Below are 20,261 nucleotides of genomic sequence, written 5' to 3'. Positions count from 1 at the left end.
GTTTGCGCAAAACATAGAAATGTACTTCCCATGTTATTACACCCAAAGTTTTTAATTTAGCATTCTAATTGTATAATGATATGATGATATGTGGTATTGTTCGTGGTTTGAACATACTAAAAAAAATCTCTCATAACGAGAGTCTAATTTAGAATTTATTTTTCAGTGCAACCGAAATATAGAATAATACATTATATGTCATTATATAACTAGTAAAATATATATGTTAAAATATTAATAACTTAAAAAATAAAATACTCTATCACTTGTATAAGGGTGTACTTCACAATAAAAAATTTCTCGAGTTCCAGACCGCAAAGTTTTGTTATGAAAAGCCGAGCTGCTGGCGAGCGAACCAAAAAATTCCATCCGCTCCGGCGAAACAAGCAAACTGATGAATCGGGATCATCCAGCAGTGAAGGTGAAAGTTGATATGAAGGTTAGTTACTTATTGAGTCTGATTCTCTATGGGTTTCCTCGTGCAACATCCTAGATTATTTTCTGTTGTTGAGAGTCGAAGAATTTAAAGCGATAATTTCAATTAATCACAAAGCAAAAAGGTTGACCAACAAATTTCAATCACAACTTGGTGTAAGTTGATTAAAGTAATTGCAGTAACCAACTGAAATACTAGTTGTATAGCACAGAACTTGTACTTTAGGGATGATGTAGCCATTGAATTTTATGGTATCAAATTGATGTTATGCATGCAAGCTTCCGGCAACCCCAAGCTAGCGCTCCCCGCTTTGCAATGGGTGGAAATGTCTATCTTATGCAGTCTTATCCTTACTTTGTAACGAAGCTGCTTCCAAAACTCAAAGACGTTACCTTTCGGTCACAAAGAAGCAACCTTTATGTTGTGCCAAGAAAAAGTTATGGAATGCGAACTACAAGAAAGTGTGTCAAAATGTGTGTCCCCCTTGATCTGAACCATATGTATGTGAATACTTTAGTTGATGGATCTGTCAAATAAGCTTATGTGAGGGATTCCATTGTTGGTCTTACTCCACATTATATTTCAAACAAATCAACCGTTTTCTACCAACAATTACTCAAATCATAAACCATATGACCGTTCGGATTAAATGGTAGGCATCTTAGTGTTCCTTTGACCAAAGGAAAAACTCTCAGAGATTAATTAATTGGTTCTTTAGATAGAGAAAGATTACAGTCAGTTCTCTTCTTATTTTCTTATGACGAATACCTCATTGTTTGTTGTTGCTTGACTACTCCTCCAATATTTTGTGGTGTATAACGAACCTAGAAGGGTTTTTAGTGTCATCCTGGCTCTGCTTCTTCGGCCCCTTGTTTTGTACTCAAGTGTGTGTGTGTGTGTGTGTGTGTTGCTTAGGAGTTAAAGAAAGTTATGTTGGCTAAGTATAGTATATACCCAGTTTAAGATATTTTGCAAGTGTTATATTATTTTAACTAATTTTTTTCTTACACATATTGCTTGTTATAAATTGTAACACATATTGCTTGTTATAAGTTTTAACGGAGGACTTGGCACAAAACTGAAGGCAGTGGCGTCTAGGATTCATACAGCCGACCCCACCTAATGGGAAAAGGCTTTGTTGTTGTTGTTAGTAAATAATTCTTTTGGTAGTTTATATATCAAAAGAAGTAGAATGCCAGGATAATCCCAACAAAATTAGTAAGTCAAAGCCATCCTGTGAGATGGAACTTATCATCAAGATTCATAAAAAAATATTTTGGCTTCATCAGAGATTGTATTCTGATGATACTGTGGATGATGATACAAGGGACAGGTGGTATGAGTTGGAGGCAAGTTACCTCAATAAACGGAACACATGCGTAAATGCAGTCAAAGGGTGTGCCATTTGTGGCATCTAGGATGGATGAGACCAGAAAGCCAAGAGGTGATCGAGATGCTTAGGGTCCTTCCTGGAGTTGAAGAGAAGATGAGCATACTTGTTATCTTCCAAATTTTACGCAAGAATAACATAGCGGTATTCATGGCCTATAATGATCCTGATGTTCAGATTGATTGGCTTAAGAAATTACGGAGCGAATGCCTCTAGTAGTTGTTCTCCTTTTGCTGTACCTATTGAATGACGTCTTCTATAGTAATTTAGCATCGCTTGTGTTTCTTAAGAGTTGCATTAATTATGATGATAATTCTTAGGTGTTTCTGTTGTCAAACTCAGATTGATGATGCAGCTGCAGTGTTGCTTGGGTCTGTTTTCTGATTCTCTTTTATAAGAAAAAGTATACTATGTTCCACCTCTTGAGAGTGCCTTATAATTACAAATTATTAATATTCTTACAGCTGTGCCGTCCATTAGAAATGATTGTGTCATGGTGAATACTGTGATGATACTGATGATGTACTTGTTTGGTATTTTTGAAGTTGGTAGACTTCGGCAGCGTGAGGGGTAATTTCTAAGGTGGCTAGTATGCTGTTGGCTACACTGGGAACAGTCTCTTGATTATGCATTTATATGGAAGCTAATGTTTTGTTTGTTTAAATTTCAGAAAGATATGCCTAGAACAGGTGAAGCCACTTCATCCAATCCCAGGGTTTCACATGATGAGGAAGTGGCTAGGGTTCTTCAAGCCATGAAGAAAATGGCTGACCTTGCGCTTGAAGGTACATCCGAAGTAAATCGGAGGCTGAAATTTTTGAAGGTTTTCATTAGTCTGTCACCCCCGCAGTATGCAGGAAATCCTGATGAACTGTTAGAAGGGGTGGAGTGGCTCAAAAGGATAAAGCAATGTTTTGATGTAAGTGATGTCCCCGAAGACTTAAAAGTTGGGTTTGCCACATACTGTCTTACTGGACCGGCGCACTGCTGGTGGGAATTTGTGAAAAGGAGACGTGATGTTAAATCCATCACTTGGGCAGAATTTGAGGAGCTGTTTTTGAATAACTATTTTCCTGAGACTACTAGGGCGGCTAAATACGACGAATTTCTAAGGTTAACCCAACAAAACATGACTATTGCTCAATTGTCATCTAAGTTACTTGGGCTATCATGGTATGCACAACCTAATCTTTTGAGTTCAGATAAATATAAAGCATGGAAGTTTCTAAGGGCACTGAGGCCTTCCATAAGAACTAGGGTAGCTCAATTCAGTACTTATGATGACATTGTCGAAGCGGCGTTGAGAGTGGAACAGTCTTTTGAGGACAGCGAGGAAGAGTCGTTTGAGGAAGCTTCTGGTGTAGGGGAAAAAAGGCCAAGAAAGCAGTACATTTGCCATCACTGCGGCGAGCCTGGTCATATTCGGCCTAAGTGCCCGGAATTAAACTCGCGTGCTTTTTGAAAGTTTTATCAAAGTCTCATCCTAACGATGGTGTATGGATAATAGTTTGTAGACTTTCGATATGGCTGGCTTTTGTATTGGTATGTATCTGTCCGTCTGACTTTTCTTCCTTTGACCTTTGTGAATAGAGAATCTGTTTTGTAGAGGTTAAAATGACGTTAGTTGCTAATCAATGGAATCCCAATTATATATATATATATATATATACTAGCCTTCGTGCATGCGCGTTTATATATATTCTAACCTTCATGCACTCGCGTTTATATATATACTGGCATTCATGCACGCGCGTCACTAATCAATGGAATCCCAATTATATATATACTAGCCTTCATGCACACGTGTTTATATATATACTAGCCTTCATGCACGCGCTCACGCGAGTGTAGAAGGTATTTTTTGAATCACAACGTGCTAAGCGCAAATTATACATTTTAAATGTATCTGTATACCTAAATTGACAAAAGAAAAGTCAAATATTTGAAGTAAATGAATAATCTTAGATCATGCTAGAAGAAACCCCTCATAAACCAATTAAAGCAGCTGAATTCATATAATAAAATCGGTCTTTATAGAATTTACATTAAGAATAGAGAAAATAATATTTAATAAACAAAGGATTGAATCACATTATTGCTAGCCCATTGTGAGGCTAAGCCCACATCCTCTCTCTTAGTATAAATACTATCGTTTGTTAAAAAAAAAAAAAATCATTTAACAACTAATTTAATCACATTATTATCCGAGTGCGAAAGACTTTTTTTATAACCAGCATTTCATAAACAACTGATTTAATCACATTATTGCTAACCCATTGTGAGGCTAAGCTCACCCCCTCTCTTAGTGCAGATAATATCGTTGTTAAAAAAAAAAACAATCATTTGACAACTAATTTAATCACAATATTATCTGCGTGTGAAAGACCTTTTTTATAACCGACATTACACGCATCTTAAGATGTTTTGAACGTGTTTAAAAATAGAGAAAATAATTGTAGACATCGAAATTTCAGTAAAACAAATGTTCACCAATGCATTAAAGTTTTGACGTGTCAAGGCATACATGGCATACGCCACGTGTTGTACAAATTGTACACATGGCGTGTGACTCAACAAAATAGGAAGAAATACCCTTGAAGGATTAAACAAGTTTTTCTTCTCATTTTGGGCAATGACAAGGCAAGTACATTTCAATCCATTACGGTTCAAAGCAAGTTTTTCTCATTTTGGGCAATGACAAGGCAAGCACACTTCAATTCATTACGGATCAAAGCAAGTTCTTCTCATTTTGGGCAATGACAAAGCATACACATTTCAAGTTTAAAATGGTGTTAAGTGGGAAATTAGGCCATAAGTTAAACCACTTCAAGTTTAAAATGGTATTAAGTGGGAAATTAGGCCATAAGTTACACCACTTCAATTTCAATATTGCATTAAGTGGGAAATTAGGCCATAAGTTAGACCACTTCAAGTTTAAAATGGTATTAAGTGGGAAATTAGGCCATAAGTTACACCACTTCAATTTCAATATTACATTAAGTGGGAAAATTAGGCAATGGTGCTTGAAAAGGAAAAAAATATTTTGTGGTGGTGATTCATTCTCAAAGCTTATAAATAGGCTTCTCCATCAAGGTATCAAGCATCAAGGAATTCACAAATACATTTCTCTACTCCAAAATTAGAAGAGAATTCCCCAAATCCTTGAAGCTTTGAAACTCCAAAGCTTCCAACCATCCAAATTCCCAAGAATTCCGAAGGATCAAGAAAGCTCTCTTCGTTCTTCGTTAAATCCTCTTTCAAGATCAAGCCCCGACGGCCCTTAAAGAAAGTGTTCATCCGTTCATCCTAAGCATAAGTCCCCAACGGCCCTTTGGATCAACAACCTCAACAAATCCACACATCCAATCGTTCTTCAAGATTAAGCCCAAAAGCCCTTGAAGATCCGCTCATCCATCAACCTTCAAGATCAAGCCCAAAAGCCCTTGAAGAAATCCACACAACCATTATTCAAGATCAAGCCCCGACGACCCTTGAAGAAAGTGTTCATCGTTCATCCTAAGATCAAGCCCCAACGGCCCCTTGGATCAACAACACAAACAAATCCACACATCCAATCGTTCTTCAAGACTAAGCCCAAAAGCCCTTGAAGATCTGCTCATCCATCAACCTTCAAGATCAAGCCCAAAAGCCCTTGAAGAAATCCATACACCCATTCTTCAAGATCAAGCCCAACGTCCCTTGAAGATCCGTTCATCAACTGTTCATCCTTAGATCAAGCCCCGACGGCCCTTTGGATCAACAACTCATCCACAAACCTACACCCTACGAAGATAGAATCAGAGGACCAAATTTGAGAGAGATCGTAACCCCAAAATCATAAACACAAAAATATTATTTTGTACACGTTATTCTGGTTTCTTGTTTCAAGGAATCTTTTGTGTTCACAATAATATTTAATAAACAACTGATTGAATCACGTTATTGCTAACTTATTGTGAGACTAAGCCCACCCCCTCCCCCTTAGTGTAGATAATATCATTTGTTAAAAAAAAAAATTATTTGATAACTAATTTAATCACATTATTATTCATGTGCTAAAGACTTTTTTTATAACCGACATTGCATGCCTCTTAAGATGTTTTGAACGTGTTAAAAATAGAGAAAATAATATTTTATAAACAACTAATTGAATCACATTATTGCTAGCCCATTATGAGGCTAAGCCCACCCCTCCCCTTTGGTGTAGATAATACCGTTTGTTTAAAAAAAAAAACAATCATTTGACAACTAATTTAATCACATTATTATCCGCATGCGAATGACCTTTTTTATAACCGGCATTACACGCCTCTTAAGATGTTTTGAACATGTAAAAAAAAAAATCATTTGACAACTAATTTAATTACATTATTATCCGCGTGCGAATGATCTTTTTATAACTAGCATTACACACATCTTAAGACTTTTTGAACTTGTTTAAAAATAAAGAAATTAAATCACATTATTGCTAGCCCATGGTGAGGTACTAATTATAAAAATAAAAGAAAAAAAAACACACACACACACGAACAAAATTTAATTATTACAAAATACTATTAAAATGACGAAAATGAAGCTGGATGACATCAAAACACTATTTACCTTTTCTTCCTTCTTTATATATAATAGATATCTATGTAGGGTTTCTTTCTTTTCTTTTCTTTTTTTTTTTTTTTTTTTTTTCGAAACATATATATATATATATATATATATATATATATAGGGTTTAAGATTTAGAGACACACTTTTGACATACATTTTAATACATATTTTGTAGGGCTCACTTTGTAATGTATTTTAAAGATTTGAACCGTTGTCATTTGTAGATGGTTCTAACAAAAAATTAGACATTCAAAACCATTAAGACATTTGTTTGTATGGAAGAAAATGGATGAATATGGTTCAACTAAGAAACACTAAATTTATTTCAACGGTCATATAGTTTTGAATTTGGGTGATTTTTGGTAGACAATGATCTTTGAGGTATGATATAAAAGATAGACAGTTAGATCGTTAAAATATATTATAAAGTGGATTCTACAAAAATGTATGTCTAAAGCATGTGTCCCCAAATCTTACACACACACATATACATACCCCTTATGCAAAGGGATTCTCATTTTTTTCAAAAAACGGGGATTAGGTATGAGGTCCACTCCACATCGAATTTCAACGATCTGAACCGTTTATTTTGTAAATCTTGATTATAGATCATTCTTGTAAAAATTCAATTCAACCTGAACCTATTTGCCTATTTAATTATCAAAATAAAATTTCATTGTTTCTTATATAATAATATTCGTTAATTTTTTTTAACCCAATTAAATGTCTTAAATATTTCATTTTTAGCTAATATTTTGCAAGGGTGATCTATGAGGTACAACTTGAAAAATAGACGGTTCAGATCGTTACAGTTCAATATGGTGTGAACCCCTCAACTAATCCCTATTTTTATAAAAAAAAAGAAATGGGGCCCTTACCTTAAAGGCTTCCTCTCTTTGTGACATCCCACATCGCCCAGAGGAGTCATCCTTATATGTATATTCCCATCTCTACCTAGCATGAGGCATTTTGAGAGCTCACTGGCTTCGGATTCCATGGGAACTCCGAAGTTAAGCGAGTAGCATACGAGAGCACTCCTAGGATGGGTGACCCATTGGGAAGTTCTTGTGTGAGTTCCCAGAAACAAAACCGTGATGGTGTGGTCGGGGCCCAAAGTGGACAATATCGTGCTACGGTGGTGGAGCGGACCCAGGAAGTAGTCTCCCCTGGATCGGGATGTGACACTCTTTATATCTATAGAGAGCAGATCCATGACACCACGTTTATGACACAACATTTGACACGAGGTTTGAACCATTCGATTAGCCCGCTTTTAATGGTTGAGATGTAGTCTATAATTTATTTGGCATAACTTTTCCAAAAAGTAAAACATTTGAATTAAAAATCCGAAAGCATTCTATTTATAACATCTTTTTTCAAAAACAATCCACTTACTTTCCTATCTTTTCGTCTTCATCCTCTCCTACGAACTTTTCTTTTCGTGTTCATCCGCTCTTATTTGACTGAAAAGAAATAAGAGAATGAAACGTATTCTGAAACTTGTCTCCAATGAAACTTTTCGTCTTCATCCGCTCTTATTTTTATTGTCCCACCTTTTTTCTTAATGCTTCCTAAACCCCTTTTTTTTTTTTTCCACACAAAGCTTCGTTACCCCATGGAACTCATCATCACTGCTATGGTGCTTTGATTATTCCTTCAATTTTCACACCTGTGTATATTATTTTGTAGCCATGGAAGTTATGTATGATTCTTCCTATACTGTTAATAAAACACCAAACTAGCTTAGACTATAACTCTTAACTACCAAATCCGGTGAAAGTCTAAACTAGAGCAGACCATTAAGATGATGGACACGGAAAAAATGAGAATGAAACATAATTTTGATGAAAATAACTAATGATAGATGAGGGAGAAAGAAAATTATAATTATAAAGTTTTATTTGCATTCGACCATTTACCATATTGGTGGAAATGTGTTGAGTCATTGCATGATGATGTGGATTCAAACCCCGTTAGTGCTAATCTAACATCTAATCTAACAAAATTTATCGTTTGACAAAAAAAAAAAATTTATATTTATTATTCGAATTTCGGTGCAAAGGATGGAGCACACTCTTGCCAACTTGACTAAACTTGGGTCTACAGAATCTCAATATTGTATTAAGGGTAAATTGCTGTTTGACCCAATGACAATCCTGGTCGTGAAATGGTTGCTTAAAGTAGTTTGGAATCTACTGAATCATTGTCACATCCCAGCCCAGGGTGGGACCACTTCCCGGGCCCGCTCCACCACCGTAGCACGATATTGTCCGCTTTGGGCTTACCATTCCCTCACGGTTTTGTTTTTGGGAACTCACGAGCAACTTCCCAGTGGGTCACCCATCATGGGATTGCTCTAGCCACCTTCTCGCTTAACTTCGGAGTTCCTACGGAACCCGAAGCCAGTGAGCTCCCAAAAGGCCTCGTGCTAGGTAGAGATAAGAATATACATTTAAGGATCATTCTCCTGGGCGATGTGGGATGTCACAATCATACTCATTGAGTTCCATTGAGTGATTTTGGAATCCTATGCTTTTCTGTAAGAATGTACTATGATAAATGTCGAGTATAATGAAGGGTGAACTATGAATGGTTTGATCCCATCTTAAGGTACGTAGGCAGTTTAACAAAGAGATTAGATGCAGTCATGAAATAAAGGGTAAGTTATTGCGCTGTTGAACCATTTATTTGTGTCTTTGGTCATGTCTCGGAGGCGAAGCATGATAGATCCTCAGGTACTTGGTGACGGTATGTGTCGATTCTGGATGTATCTTGGAATCGAGGTGTGATAAAAGTCCCCTTCTACAATTTAACCTTGCTCAGGAGTTGTTTTGCTGCAATTTATTTTGTGCGAATTGATTCAATTTGTTTGTTTTTAGTTTTTAAGGCCCATGCAGTGGTTTCTATTGTTTTGGCGTTGTTGACCACTGCAAAAATTATAAATGTTTGAATTGATGACCACTTGAGTGATGTTGTGTACATGGTGAATTGAATTTTTTTGGTTCATTTCGCCTAATTTTATCATCAAGATTTTGATTGTGTGGACCTCATGAATCTTCCAATTCAACTTGACAATTTTATTCATCATATGAAGATGCATAATGAGTTTTCATCATTGAAAGGAATTAGTGATCTTTCAAAGGAATTGGTGAAGACCAAGAGGTGTGAAAACTACAAGTTAGTGCATAAATTCCTTACATTGGGCTTTGGTGTTACCGGTTGCAACCACTTCGGTGGAGAGAGCGTTTGCTGCTATGAAAATTGTGAAAACACTATAGCGTAATAAAATAGGAGATCAATGATTGAATGATAGCATGATTATTTATAATGAGCGATATGTTTTTAATTTTATTGATAATGAGCGTATTGTGCTATGTTTTTATAACATGAAACTTTGGTGCAACAATTAATTTTTTTATGTGTTAAATTATGAACAAAATAATATTGTTTATTATCTAAAAGGATTTAGTTGTCCTCATTTTTTGAAATCTTTTTACCCTTTTAAATTTCATTCCTTCATTCAACAATTCTTGACTTCGCCATTCGTCAAGACTACCAAAGGCACATCAATATTCTAAGTAAGGAGATCAAAAGAAAAGGGTACTAAATGTAAGATATCACATTTTGAACAAGGCGACAATCAATAAACTCATTGCAATGGACAAAATTTTTTATTTCATTTTTTATTTTGACGAAGTTTTGTTTCATTAGTCTATCACACTTTTGTCATTTTAAACTTATCAATGGGTGTCTCTATAAAATATCTCTTTAATTCACGTTGAAATACAAAAGGTAGAAACAATGGCGGAGCCAAGTTAAGGGCTGCCCTGACACACCCCGATCAAAAATTTTGGAGCGTGCTAGCCATCACGTGAGGGTGACGAAGCCAAGTGCGCAATGCAGAAGTAAAAGAGTGAAAATATGAGAAAAATAAAGTCGACAAGATGATTTACAATAAAAAGATCAGTGAGTGCTAGTGACAAATACAAAAGGAAAAATGCAAAGTAGAAGTTCAAGTATCCTAGGTGCAGTCCAGAATAAACAAACACTACACAAGCGATAACTAGAAAATCCTACATGGAGGGTGCTCTGTCATAAATACCTCGATGCCTTTTTCGTCACCTACGTCCTCGCTACCTAAAACCTGGAAGGGCGTAAAACAGAAAACGTGAGTGGGCAAAAACAAATTTTTCCAAACCATTTCAATAACAAGTAATAACCCCACTCTGTAAAACCCGTATACTTTCCAGAAAATATTATACATACTCATATATCAAATCATGCTAAAAACGATAAAGCTCAAATATGCCATGCCAGAATATTCTGTGTCAGAATATCCAAACAAATAATATAAACATCAAGCAGGTGAGATAACACAATTCATAATATGTCGATAATATCAGTATGTCAGCCGGAGTCACCTAAAGTGACCTGTACGGCTGAAACTATAGCTCCTCAACCACTATCTTGCACAAGAGTCGGAACCACCCATAATGGTCTGTATGACAGGCTGGTGTATATAAATACGCTAAGTGCCATGATCACGTGAAGGTTGTATGATGTATCGCAAGTCACCTACGAGTCAAAACCACCTAAAGTGGTCTGTACGACAGGCTAACACCTGTCTTGGATCCAAGGTGAGCATACAGTGCGAGAGGTGAATGATCATGGGAAGGCTAGGCCTTACTCTGGCAGAGCATAATCACCGAGGTGCAGGAATATAAGCTATAACTCAATCTCATCAACATCACATCTATCACTAACAACATACTCACCTGACTTACCTGAGCATCCACGGCACCAAAACATAACCAACACAATCACAATAATAATACCAACGATATTCGACATGACATTTCAATTATAAAACCATTCAACGTAATTTCTGGAAGGATACCAATCATAATATATATATATATACACACACACATATATATACTAAAAACAAAAGTCCACTCACTGATAAGTAGAAGGGTCGTAAGCCCCGAGCCTCGCGTGGTTACGCTTGTTCTTCGGATAGTCCTCACCTGACACTGTTAGAATATTCCGTTAACGCTGACGAAATATTTGCCTTCTTCTCAGGTGAGCCTAGCCGGTCGCCACCGTCTGCAACTCGAAGTTTCGTCGGTTTCACTTTTGGGACTTAAATTCAACGGAATCTCGATGGAGGAACCTCGATAATTCGACCAAACCTGCAACTCGATGAACTCGAGCTTCCCGACGTCCAAAACACTTCAAAATTACTCCCCCAATCTTCATAAGAAGGTTCTAAAGCTCCCTATAACCTCAAAATTCGATGAAACTTCTGCGATCACGAGTGCATGAACAGTGCATGAAAACTGGGTTTTCGGGTTCTCGAGGGTTTCAAGTTCTACCAACACCACCAATCGACTCATGAGCTCGAAATGAGTCCAAAAACACCAACAATAAACACGATCCGTGCCAGAAATGGTTGGATGGAAGTTGTCCGTACGATAAGAAAGAAAATGGAAGAAAGTCCGAGAGATAAGGGAGAGAGAAAGTTCGACGGGTGTGTGTGTGTGTGTGGGTGTGTGGTCCTAGATGAGTTCACAACCAAAAAGAACAACTAAACAACACTCTAAAATGGCAATTAACCACGAAGGGCAAAATCGTCATTTCACACTTACAGTACAAATAATTCAGGACGGGTTGTCACAACCTACCTACCTTAAGAAAAATTCGTCCCCGAAATTACACAACAAAACAAACCACTAGTAATAAAAAAAACAAGCAGGGATACAAATCTCTCATCTGATCCTTCGTCTCCTAAGTAGCTTCATCCATTAAGTGATTCCTCCACAAAATCTTCACCAAGCGCACTGTCTTGTTCCTCAGAACCTTATCTTTCCAGTCTAGAATAGTCACCAGCTCCTTGCCGTAAGTCAAATCAGGATTAATTTCCAACGGCTGCAGAGGTAGCACATATGATGGATTTGAGACATAGTGACAAAGCATTGAAACGTGAACTACATCGTGCACTCGAGATAACTCTGGAGGTAACTCAAGTCTATAAGCTACTTCGCTGATCCGCTCAGTGATCTTATACGATCCGATATACCTGGAACTCAATTTCCCCTTTCTCCCGAACCGTACAACACCTTTCCATGGCAACAGCTTCAAGAATACCCAATCACCTACTTTATTAGTCCGATTAATGGCATGTCTGTCCGCTAAGCTCTTCTGACGATCCTGGGCCGCTTTCAGGTTAGACTTGATTACTTGAATATTTTGGGTAGTCTCATCCACTATCTCTGGGCCCTCCAAAATTCTTTCGCCTACCTCTGACCAACACAACGGCATACGACAGGATTTACCATACAATGCCTCAAAAGGTGACATACCAAGGCTTGAATGGTAACTGTTGTTGTAGGCAAACTCCATTAGATCTAGACGTTTATGCCATGCATCGCCAAACTGCAAAATAGAGGATCTCAGCATATCATCCAGTGTCTGAATGGCCCTCTCAGATTGCCCGCCTGTTTGAGGATTCTGTCCAGAATTTAGAAGTAAATCTTGGATCTCGATCAGAGATGATGCTGACTGGTACACCATGGTACTTAACAATCTTTGACACAAAGAGCTCAGCTAACTGTTTCAGGGAAAACTTCTCTTGAACTGGAATAAAATGCGCGGACTTGGTGAGCCGATCAACCACTACCTAAACGCTATCATAACCATTCCGTGTACGGGGAAGCTTATACACGAAATCCATGGTAATATTTTCCCATTTCCACTGTGGAATGGGAAGCGGCTGCATCCGCCCAAACGACTTCATTCTTTCGGCTTTAACCTGTTGGCATACAATACATCTGCTAACATACTCAGCAATCTCTCTTTTCATACCTGGCCAATAATAAAATGATCGTATGGTATGATACATTTTAGTGTTCCCCGGATGCATAGCATATGCCGATACGTGTGCCTCATCCAAAATATCCCTCTTTAACTATGCGTTGTTCGATACAAACATTATACCTTCTAGCATGAACATGTCATCTGATTCTTGAATCCGAAGGTCTTTCTTTTTCCCCTCATTTCTTAGCCGAATCAACTTTTAAGTTTCATCATCATCCATCTGTGCCTTGAGTATACGTGTCACATCCCGACCCGGGGCGAATCACTTCCCGGGCTCGCTCCACCACCGTGGCACGATATTGTCTGCTTTAGGCCCCGACCACGCCCTCACGGTTTTGTTTCTAGGAACTCACACGAGAACTTCCCGATGGGTCACCTATTCTGGGAGTGCTCTCGCGCGCTACTTGCTTAACTTCGGAGTTCCCATAGAACCCGAAGCTAGTGAACTCCCAAAAGGTCTCGTGCTAGGTAGAGATGGGAATATACATATAAGGATCACTCCCCTGGGTGATGTGGGATGTCACAATCCACCCCCCTTAGAGGCTCAACGTCCTCGTCGGCACACACGCGACCAAAGTTAGGCTCTGATACCAAATTGTCACATCCCGACCCGGGAAGGACCACTTCCCGGGCCCTTTCCACCACCGTAGCACGATGTTGTCCGCTTTGAGCTTACCATTCCCTCACGGTTTTGTTTTTGGGAACTCACGAGCAACTTCCCAGTAAGTCACCTATCATGGGATTGCTCAAGCCCTTTTCTCGCTTAACTTCGAAGTTCCGATGGAACCCGAAGCTAGTGAGTTCCCAAAAGGCCTCGTGCTAGGTATGGATGAGAATATACATATAAAGATCACTCCTTTGGGCCATGTAAGATGTCACAATCCACCCCCTTAGGGGCCCGACGTCCTCGTCGGCACACACGCAACCAGAGTTAGGCTCTGATACCAAATTGTCACATCCCGGCCCAGGGTGGATCACTTCCTGAGCCCTCTCCACCACTGTAGCACGATATTGTCCGTTTTGGGCTTGCCCTTCCCTCACGATTTTATTTTTGGGAACTCATGAGCAACTTCCCAGTGGGTCACCCATCATGGAATTGCTCTAGCCCTCTTCTCGCTTAACTTCAGAGTTTCTATGGAACCCGAAGCAGTGAGCTCCCAAAAGGTCTCGTGCTAGGTAGGGATGAGAATATACATTTAAGGATCACTCCATTGGGCGATATGGGATGTCACAATACGATCGATCAAAATTGGCCTAACTTGAAAGTGAGCAAGTAAGGCTTCCTCTCGAGCTTCCACTTCTAACTTCACTCCAGTCGATCTTAAATCAGCAAGAAGAGGAACACGGCTGGCGTAAAAAGCATCAATTCTGCCTTAAGATTTCCGACTAAGTGCATCAGCCACCACATTTGCACGTCTCGGATGATACTCGATTGTGCAGTCGTAATCACTTAGTAGCTCTATCCACCTCCGCTGGCGAAGGTTCAAATCTCGTTGAGTAAACATGTACTGGAGACTCTTGTGATCTGTGAAGATTCTACATCTCTCACCATAAAGATAGTGTCTCCAAATCTTCAGTGCAAACACGATCGCCGCCAACCCAAGATCGTGAGTAGGATAATTCATCTCATGAGACTTCAATTATCTCGAAGCATAAGCGATAACCCTATCGTGTTGCATTAGTACGCAACCCAAACTATTCAACAACACATCGCTGTAGATCTCAAAGTTACCACTATCATCGGGAAGTGCCAACACCGATGCGTGAGTGAAACAGTACTTCAATTGTTGAAAACTCTACTTGCAACTATCGTCCCCCTCGAATCTAACGTTCTTCCTGGTTAGCCTCGTAAGTGGTAACCCAATAACGGAAAAATCCTGAACAAACCGTCTATAATAGCCTGCCAGACCAATGAAACTCCGTACCTCAGAGACAGTTTGTGGCTGTTCCCAATTTTCCACCGCTACTATTTTCCGGGAATCCACCTGAATACCTTGAGCTGAGATAACATGTCCCAAGAATGCTACTTGATCTAACCAAAACTGACATTTACTGAATTTAGCGTATAACCAATGCTCCCTCAATTTCTTCAACACTAAAGTAAGATGTCTCACATGATCTGCTTTGGATTTGGAATAAATCAAAATGTTATCAATAAAAACAATGACAAACCTGTCCAGGTACTGCTTAAATACCCAGTTCATCAAATCCATAAAAGCAGCATGTGCGTTAGTTAACCCGAACGACATCATTAAAAACTCATAATGACCATATCGAGTTCTAAACGCCATCTTAGGGACATGCTCACTCTTAATCTTTAGCTGATAGTAGCCAGACCTTGAATCAATCTGCGAAAAAACGCAAGCTCCATGTAGGTAATCAAACAAATCGTCGATATGTGGCAACGAATAACGGTTCTTAATCGTCACCCGGTTCAGCTGCCGGTAGTCTATACATAGCCTTAAGGTACCATCCTTCTTTCGCACGAATAAGACTGGAGCTCCACAAGGCAAAGTACTAGGTTGTGTAAAACCTTTATTTAATAACTCCTGCAACTGAATTTTCAACTCTCTCAACTCAGCAAGAGCCATCCGATAGGGAGTCAAGGGTATAGGGTCTATACCTGGCAATAAGTCGATAGCGAACTCTACATCACGATCCGTCGGCAATCCCGATAAGTCATCCGGAAACACGTCGGGAAAATGCTTGACCACTCTAATGTTCTCCACACGACTAGAAGCGTTATCATTTAGTACAACATGTGCCAGATATCCCTGACAACCCTTTTGTGGCAACTTCTTGGCTCTCACTGCCGAAATAATGTCGTGTCTCAGGCCACTACACTCTCTAACAAACATAACCATAAGTAGCCCCGGGCGATGAAATGTAACTTTCTTCTCGTAACAATCAATATTGGCTCGATTAAAGTGTAGCCAATTAGTACCCAAAATGACATCGAACTCAACAATATCCAACGAAATGAGGTTTGCTGGCATAACCTTATCCTCCACAAACACTGGGCACCCTGGGTACATCCAGCCCATCTGACACGTCTCTCCTCTAGGCATCGAAAACTCTAACTCTAACTCGAGAGGTGTGGGATTAGGTTGTGCCAATTGAGCAAATGTATGAGAAATAACTGAATGGATAACACCACAATCAATCAACATTCTAGCAAAATGACCAAGGATATTTAACGTACTCATGATCAAATCTGGGTTCTTCTGGGCATCTTGCACTGTGAGGTTATGAATACGGCCTTGAGGCTGCTGCCAACCACCTCGACCTCTACTCGACTGACCACTACGTCCAGGTGTACTACGACCCTGACTAGTCTGTCTTGAAGACCCTGTGCTACTAGAAGCAACCTCCCTTTGCTGAGGCTGTACTCCGAATACCACTACAATCCGCTGGCTGGATAAGGAGGATATGAGGCATACCATCCAGGGTACTACTAATATCCGCTCTGGTAGCCGCTCGGATAATACGGATCCTAAGGATACGAGTACGTCACTGCTGAATAAGTAGCAACATCTCATTGGTAATGGTAAGTACCCCCACGACCTATCTAACCATAACCGCTTGGCGTTGGAGCATGCTGACTAGGAATTGGTGGTGGTAAAAAAGGCATTTGGGGCCTCTGCTGACCCTGTGGACAATTTGCTGCCCGATGTCCAACCTATCCACAAGTAAAACATCCTCGACTGCTTACACTTACCAAAGTGCTGGCTGTTACATTTCTGACAAAACGGAGCTCCTGAACCACCAGAACCGCCAGCATCTTGCTGCCTTTGAAAACGTGGGCCTCCGGTGAACCTACCACCTCTACGTTGGCCCGTAAAACTCATGTCTCCACTGGACGAACTAGAGCTAGCCTCGCTTCTTTTAAAACTCTGAGTCTTCCGAGGTCCTTGAAATGCTTGATCTTTACCTCTATCATCTTTCTTTTGATTACCATCATTCTCTTCTTCTTCACTTTCACTAGGCATATTCTCAGAATCCTCAATCCTCAACAAAATCTCGTAGAACTCCTTATAAGTATCGTAAAGAGTAGTGGTCGTCATAGAACACCACTTCTTCTTAGTACCCAATCTGAAATGACGAAGCATTTCAACCGGATTAACAGCAACTTTCGGTTGATAACAGGACAAATCAGTGAATCTTCTGTAGTACTCATTCACCGTCAACTTCCCCTGCTTCAAATCAGTAAATTCTTGCTTCTTGCAATCAATATACTCAGGAGGAACAAACCTTTTCCGAAACAACCATTTAAACACTTCCCAATCCGCAGCTTCCTCTGGGGTCAAATGACGAACCTCCTGTCCCCACCAGGATGCCGATTCTTTACTTAAGAACCATGAAGTCGTCTCTACCCACCTTTCAAAAGAAAGATTCCCTTGACTTTGCAACACTAGAAAAGTCTTTTCAATATGCTCAAGCCACCGCTCAACTCTCTCATATCCTTCATGACCCTCAAACTTATCCAGCTTTAGATTATACATGGTCTTTAGAAGAGTCCTCTGAGGAGGGCGGAGTGTAAACTGAATCGCATGAGCTATATCTTCCCCCAACTGAGCTATATCGGGGAAACTAGGCTCAGCTGAGCAACGTGGTTCTCGACGATGCGACATAGTTCTGACAGAAAACACCAAAAATAATTAGAATACTCACAATAATGCAGGACTGCCAAACCTAGGCTCTGATACTAATCTGACACGCCCCTGATCAAAAATTTTGAAATATGTTGGCCGTCACGTGAGGGTGACAAAACCAAGTGCTCAATGCGGAAGTAAAAGAGTGAAAATATGAGAAAAATAAAGTCAACAAGATAATTTACAATAAAAAGATCAGTGAGTGCTAGTGATAAACACAGAAGGAAAAATGCAAAGCAGAAGTTCAAGTATCCTAGGTGCAGTCCAGAATAAACAAACACTACACAAGTGATAACTAGAAAATCCTACATTGAGGGTGCTCTGTCAGAAATGCCTTGATGCCTATTTCGTCACCCACGTCCTCGCTACCTAAAACCTGAAGGGGCGTAAAACAGAAAACATGAGTGGGCAAAAACAAAGTTTTCTAAACCATTTCAATATCAAGTAATAACCCATCTCTGTAAAACCCGTATACTTCCCAGAAAATATTATACGTACTCATATATCAAATCATGCTAAAAATGATAAAGCTCAAATATGCCATGCCAGAATATGTTGTGTCAGAATATCCAAACAAATAATATAAACATCAAGCAGGTGAGATAACATAATTCATAATATGTCGATAATATCAGTACGTCAGCTGGAGTCACCTAAAGTGACCTGCACGGCTGAAACTATAGCTCCTCAACCACTATCCTGCATACGAGTCGAAACCACCTATAGTGGTCTGTACGACAGGTTGGTGTATATAAATACGTTCAGTGCTACGATCATGTGAAGGCTATGCGATGTATCGCAAGTCACCTACGAGTTAGAACCACGTAAAGTGGTATGTACAACAGGCTGGTGTGCCTTGGATCCAAGGTGAGCATACGGTGCAGGAGGTGAACGATCACGTGAAAGCTAGGTCCTACTCTGGCGGAGCACAATCACCGAGGTGCAGGAATATAAGTTATAACTCAATCTCATCAACACCACATCAATCACTAACAACATACTCACCTGACTTACCTGAGCGTCTGCGGCATCAAAGCATAACCAACACAATCACAATAATAATATCGGCGATATTCGACATGACATTTTAATTATAAAACCAATAAAACGTAATTTCTGGAAAGATACCAATCATAATATATATATACACACATATATGTTGAAAACAAAAACCCACTCATTGATACGTAGACTTGTCGTAAGCCCCGAGCTTCGCGTGGCTGCACTCGTCCTCTGTATAGTCCTCACTTGACGTTGTTAGAATATTCCATTAACTTTGACAGAATATTCGCCTTCTTCTCAGGTGAGCCTCGCCGGTCTCCACCGTCCGCCGCCGTCTACAACTCGAACTTTCGCCGGTTTCATTTTTGGGACTTAAATCCAACAGAATCTCCCCGGAGGAAGCTCGATAATCCGGCCAAACTTGCAACTCGATGAACTCGAGCTTCTCGACGTTCAAAACACTTCAAAATTGCACCCCAAGTTTTGTGAGAAGGTTCTAAAGCTCCTTATAATCTCAAAACTCGATGAAACCTCTGTGATCATGAGTGCACGAACAGTGCATGAAAACTGGGTTCTCAGGTTCTCGATTCAAGTTCTACCAACACCACCAATCGACTCCTGAGCTCAAAAGGAGTCCAAAAACACCAACAATAAACACATTCCGTGCCAGAAATGGTTGGATGGAAGTTGTAACGGGTGTGTGTGTGTGTGGGTGTGTGGTCCTAGATGAGTTCACAACCAAAAAGAACAAGTAAACAACACCCCAAAATAGCAATTAACCACGAAGGGAAAAATCGTCATTTCACATCTACGGTACAAATAATTCGAGACGGGCTGTCACATGCCCTGGGCTATAGCCCAGGTAGCTTGTGGTGAAAAATAAAATTTTGTATGTAATTTTGATTGATTTTCGAATGTAGCCCATCAAATATTTAGTCTCTCATTCGAATTCTCTAGGTTTAACTATATAAAATTATATAATACAGTTTGCAAATCATCTTTTTTTCTTACATTATTTTTCTCATTGCTTCTTGTACATATACAAATTTGAATCTGTTTAATTTTAACACGTTTTTGGCTCACCTTGTGAATTTTTTTAAGCTGGCTGATACTATGAGAAATAGGGTATCAAGTTTCTTTATTTAAAAAGATTTAAAATTTTAAACTAGCCCACCCGGTAAAAAATTCCTAGCTCTGCTATTGGGTAGAAAAATGCTATTCATGTCAAAATTTAGCTTGAGATATCTTCGTTCAACAAACTTGGCTGCTATTGATGTCACACCGTAGCATGATATTGTCCTCT

At 39.3% G+C, this 20,261-nt stretch overlaps 2 protein-coding genes across 2 annotated transcripts; one reads left to right on the top strand and one right to left on the bottom strand.

Moving 5' to 3' along the window:
• Positions 1–312: 312 nt before the first annotated feature.
• On the top strand, positions 313–3,463 carry LOC137748908 (uncharacterized). Its single transcript, XM_068489100.1, has 2 exons — positions 313–439; positions 2,497–3,463. Exons 1-2 carry the CDS (start codon positions 395–397, stop codon positions 3,286–3,288), a joined length of 837 nt encoding a protein of 278 aa, XP_068345201.1. The 5' UTR covers positions 313–394; the 3' UTR covers positions 3,289–3,463.
• Positions 3,464–15,100: 11,637 nt separating this feature from the next.
• LOC137748027 (uncharacterized) lies at positions 15,101–17,935 on the bottom strand. Its single transcript, XM_068488131.1, has 2 exons — positions 17,023–17,935; positions 15,101–16,797 (listed from the first exon to the last, which is right to left on the bottom strand). The coding sequence occupies exons 1-2, from the start codon at positions 17,933–17,935 to the stop codon at positions 15,101–15,103; spliced, it is 2,610 nt and encodes an 869-aa protein (XP_068344232.1).
• Between the last annotated feature and the right edge of the window lie 2,326 nt (positions 17,936–20,261).

The sequence above is a fragment of the Pyrus communis genome, chromosome 10 (genome assembly GCF_963583255.1).
Source record: "Pyrus communis chromosome 10, drPyrComm1.1, whole genome shotgun sequence".
Classification (NCBI taxonomy): Eukaryota; Viridiplantae; Streptophyta; class Magnoliopsida; order Rosales; family Rosaceae; genus Pyrus; species Pyrus communis.
The sequence above is the reverse complement of the archived record's forward strand: the minus strand, read 5'-3'. Positions and strand labels throughout refer to the sequence as shown.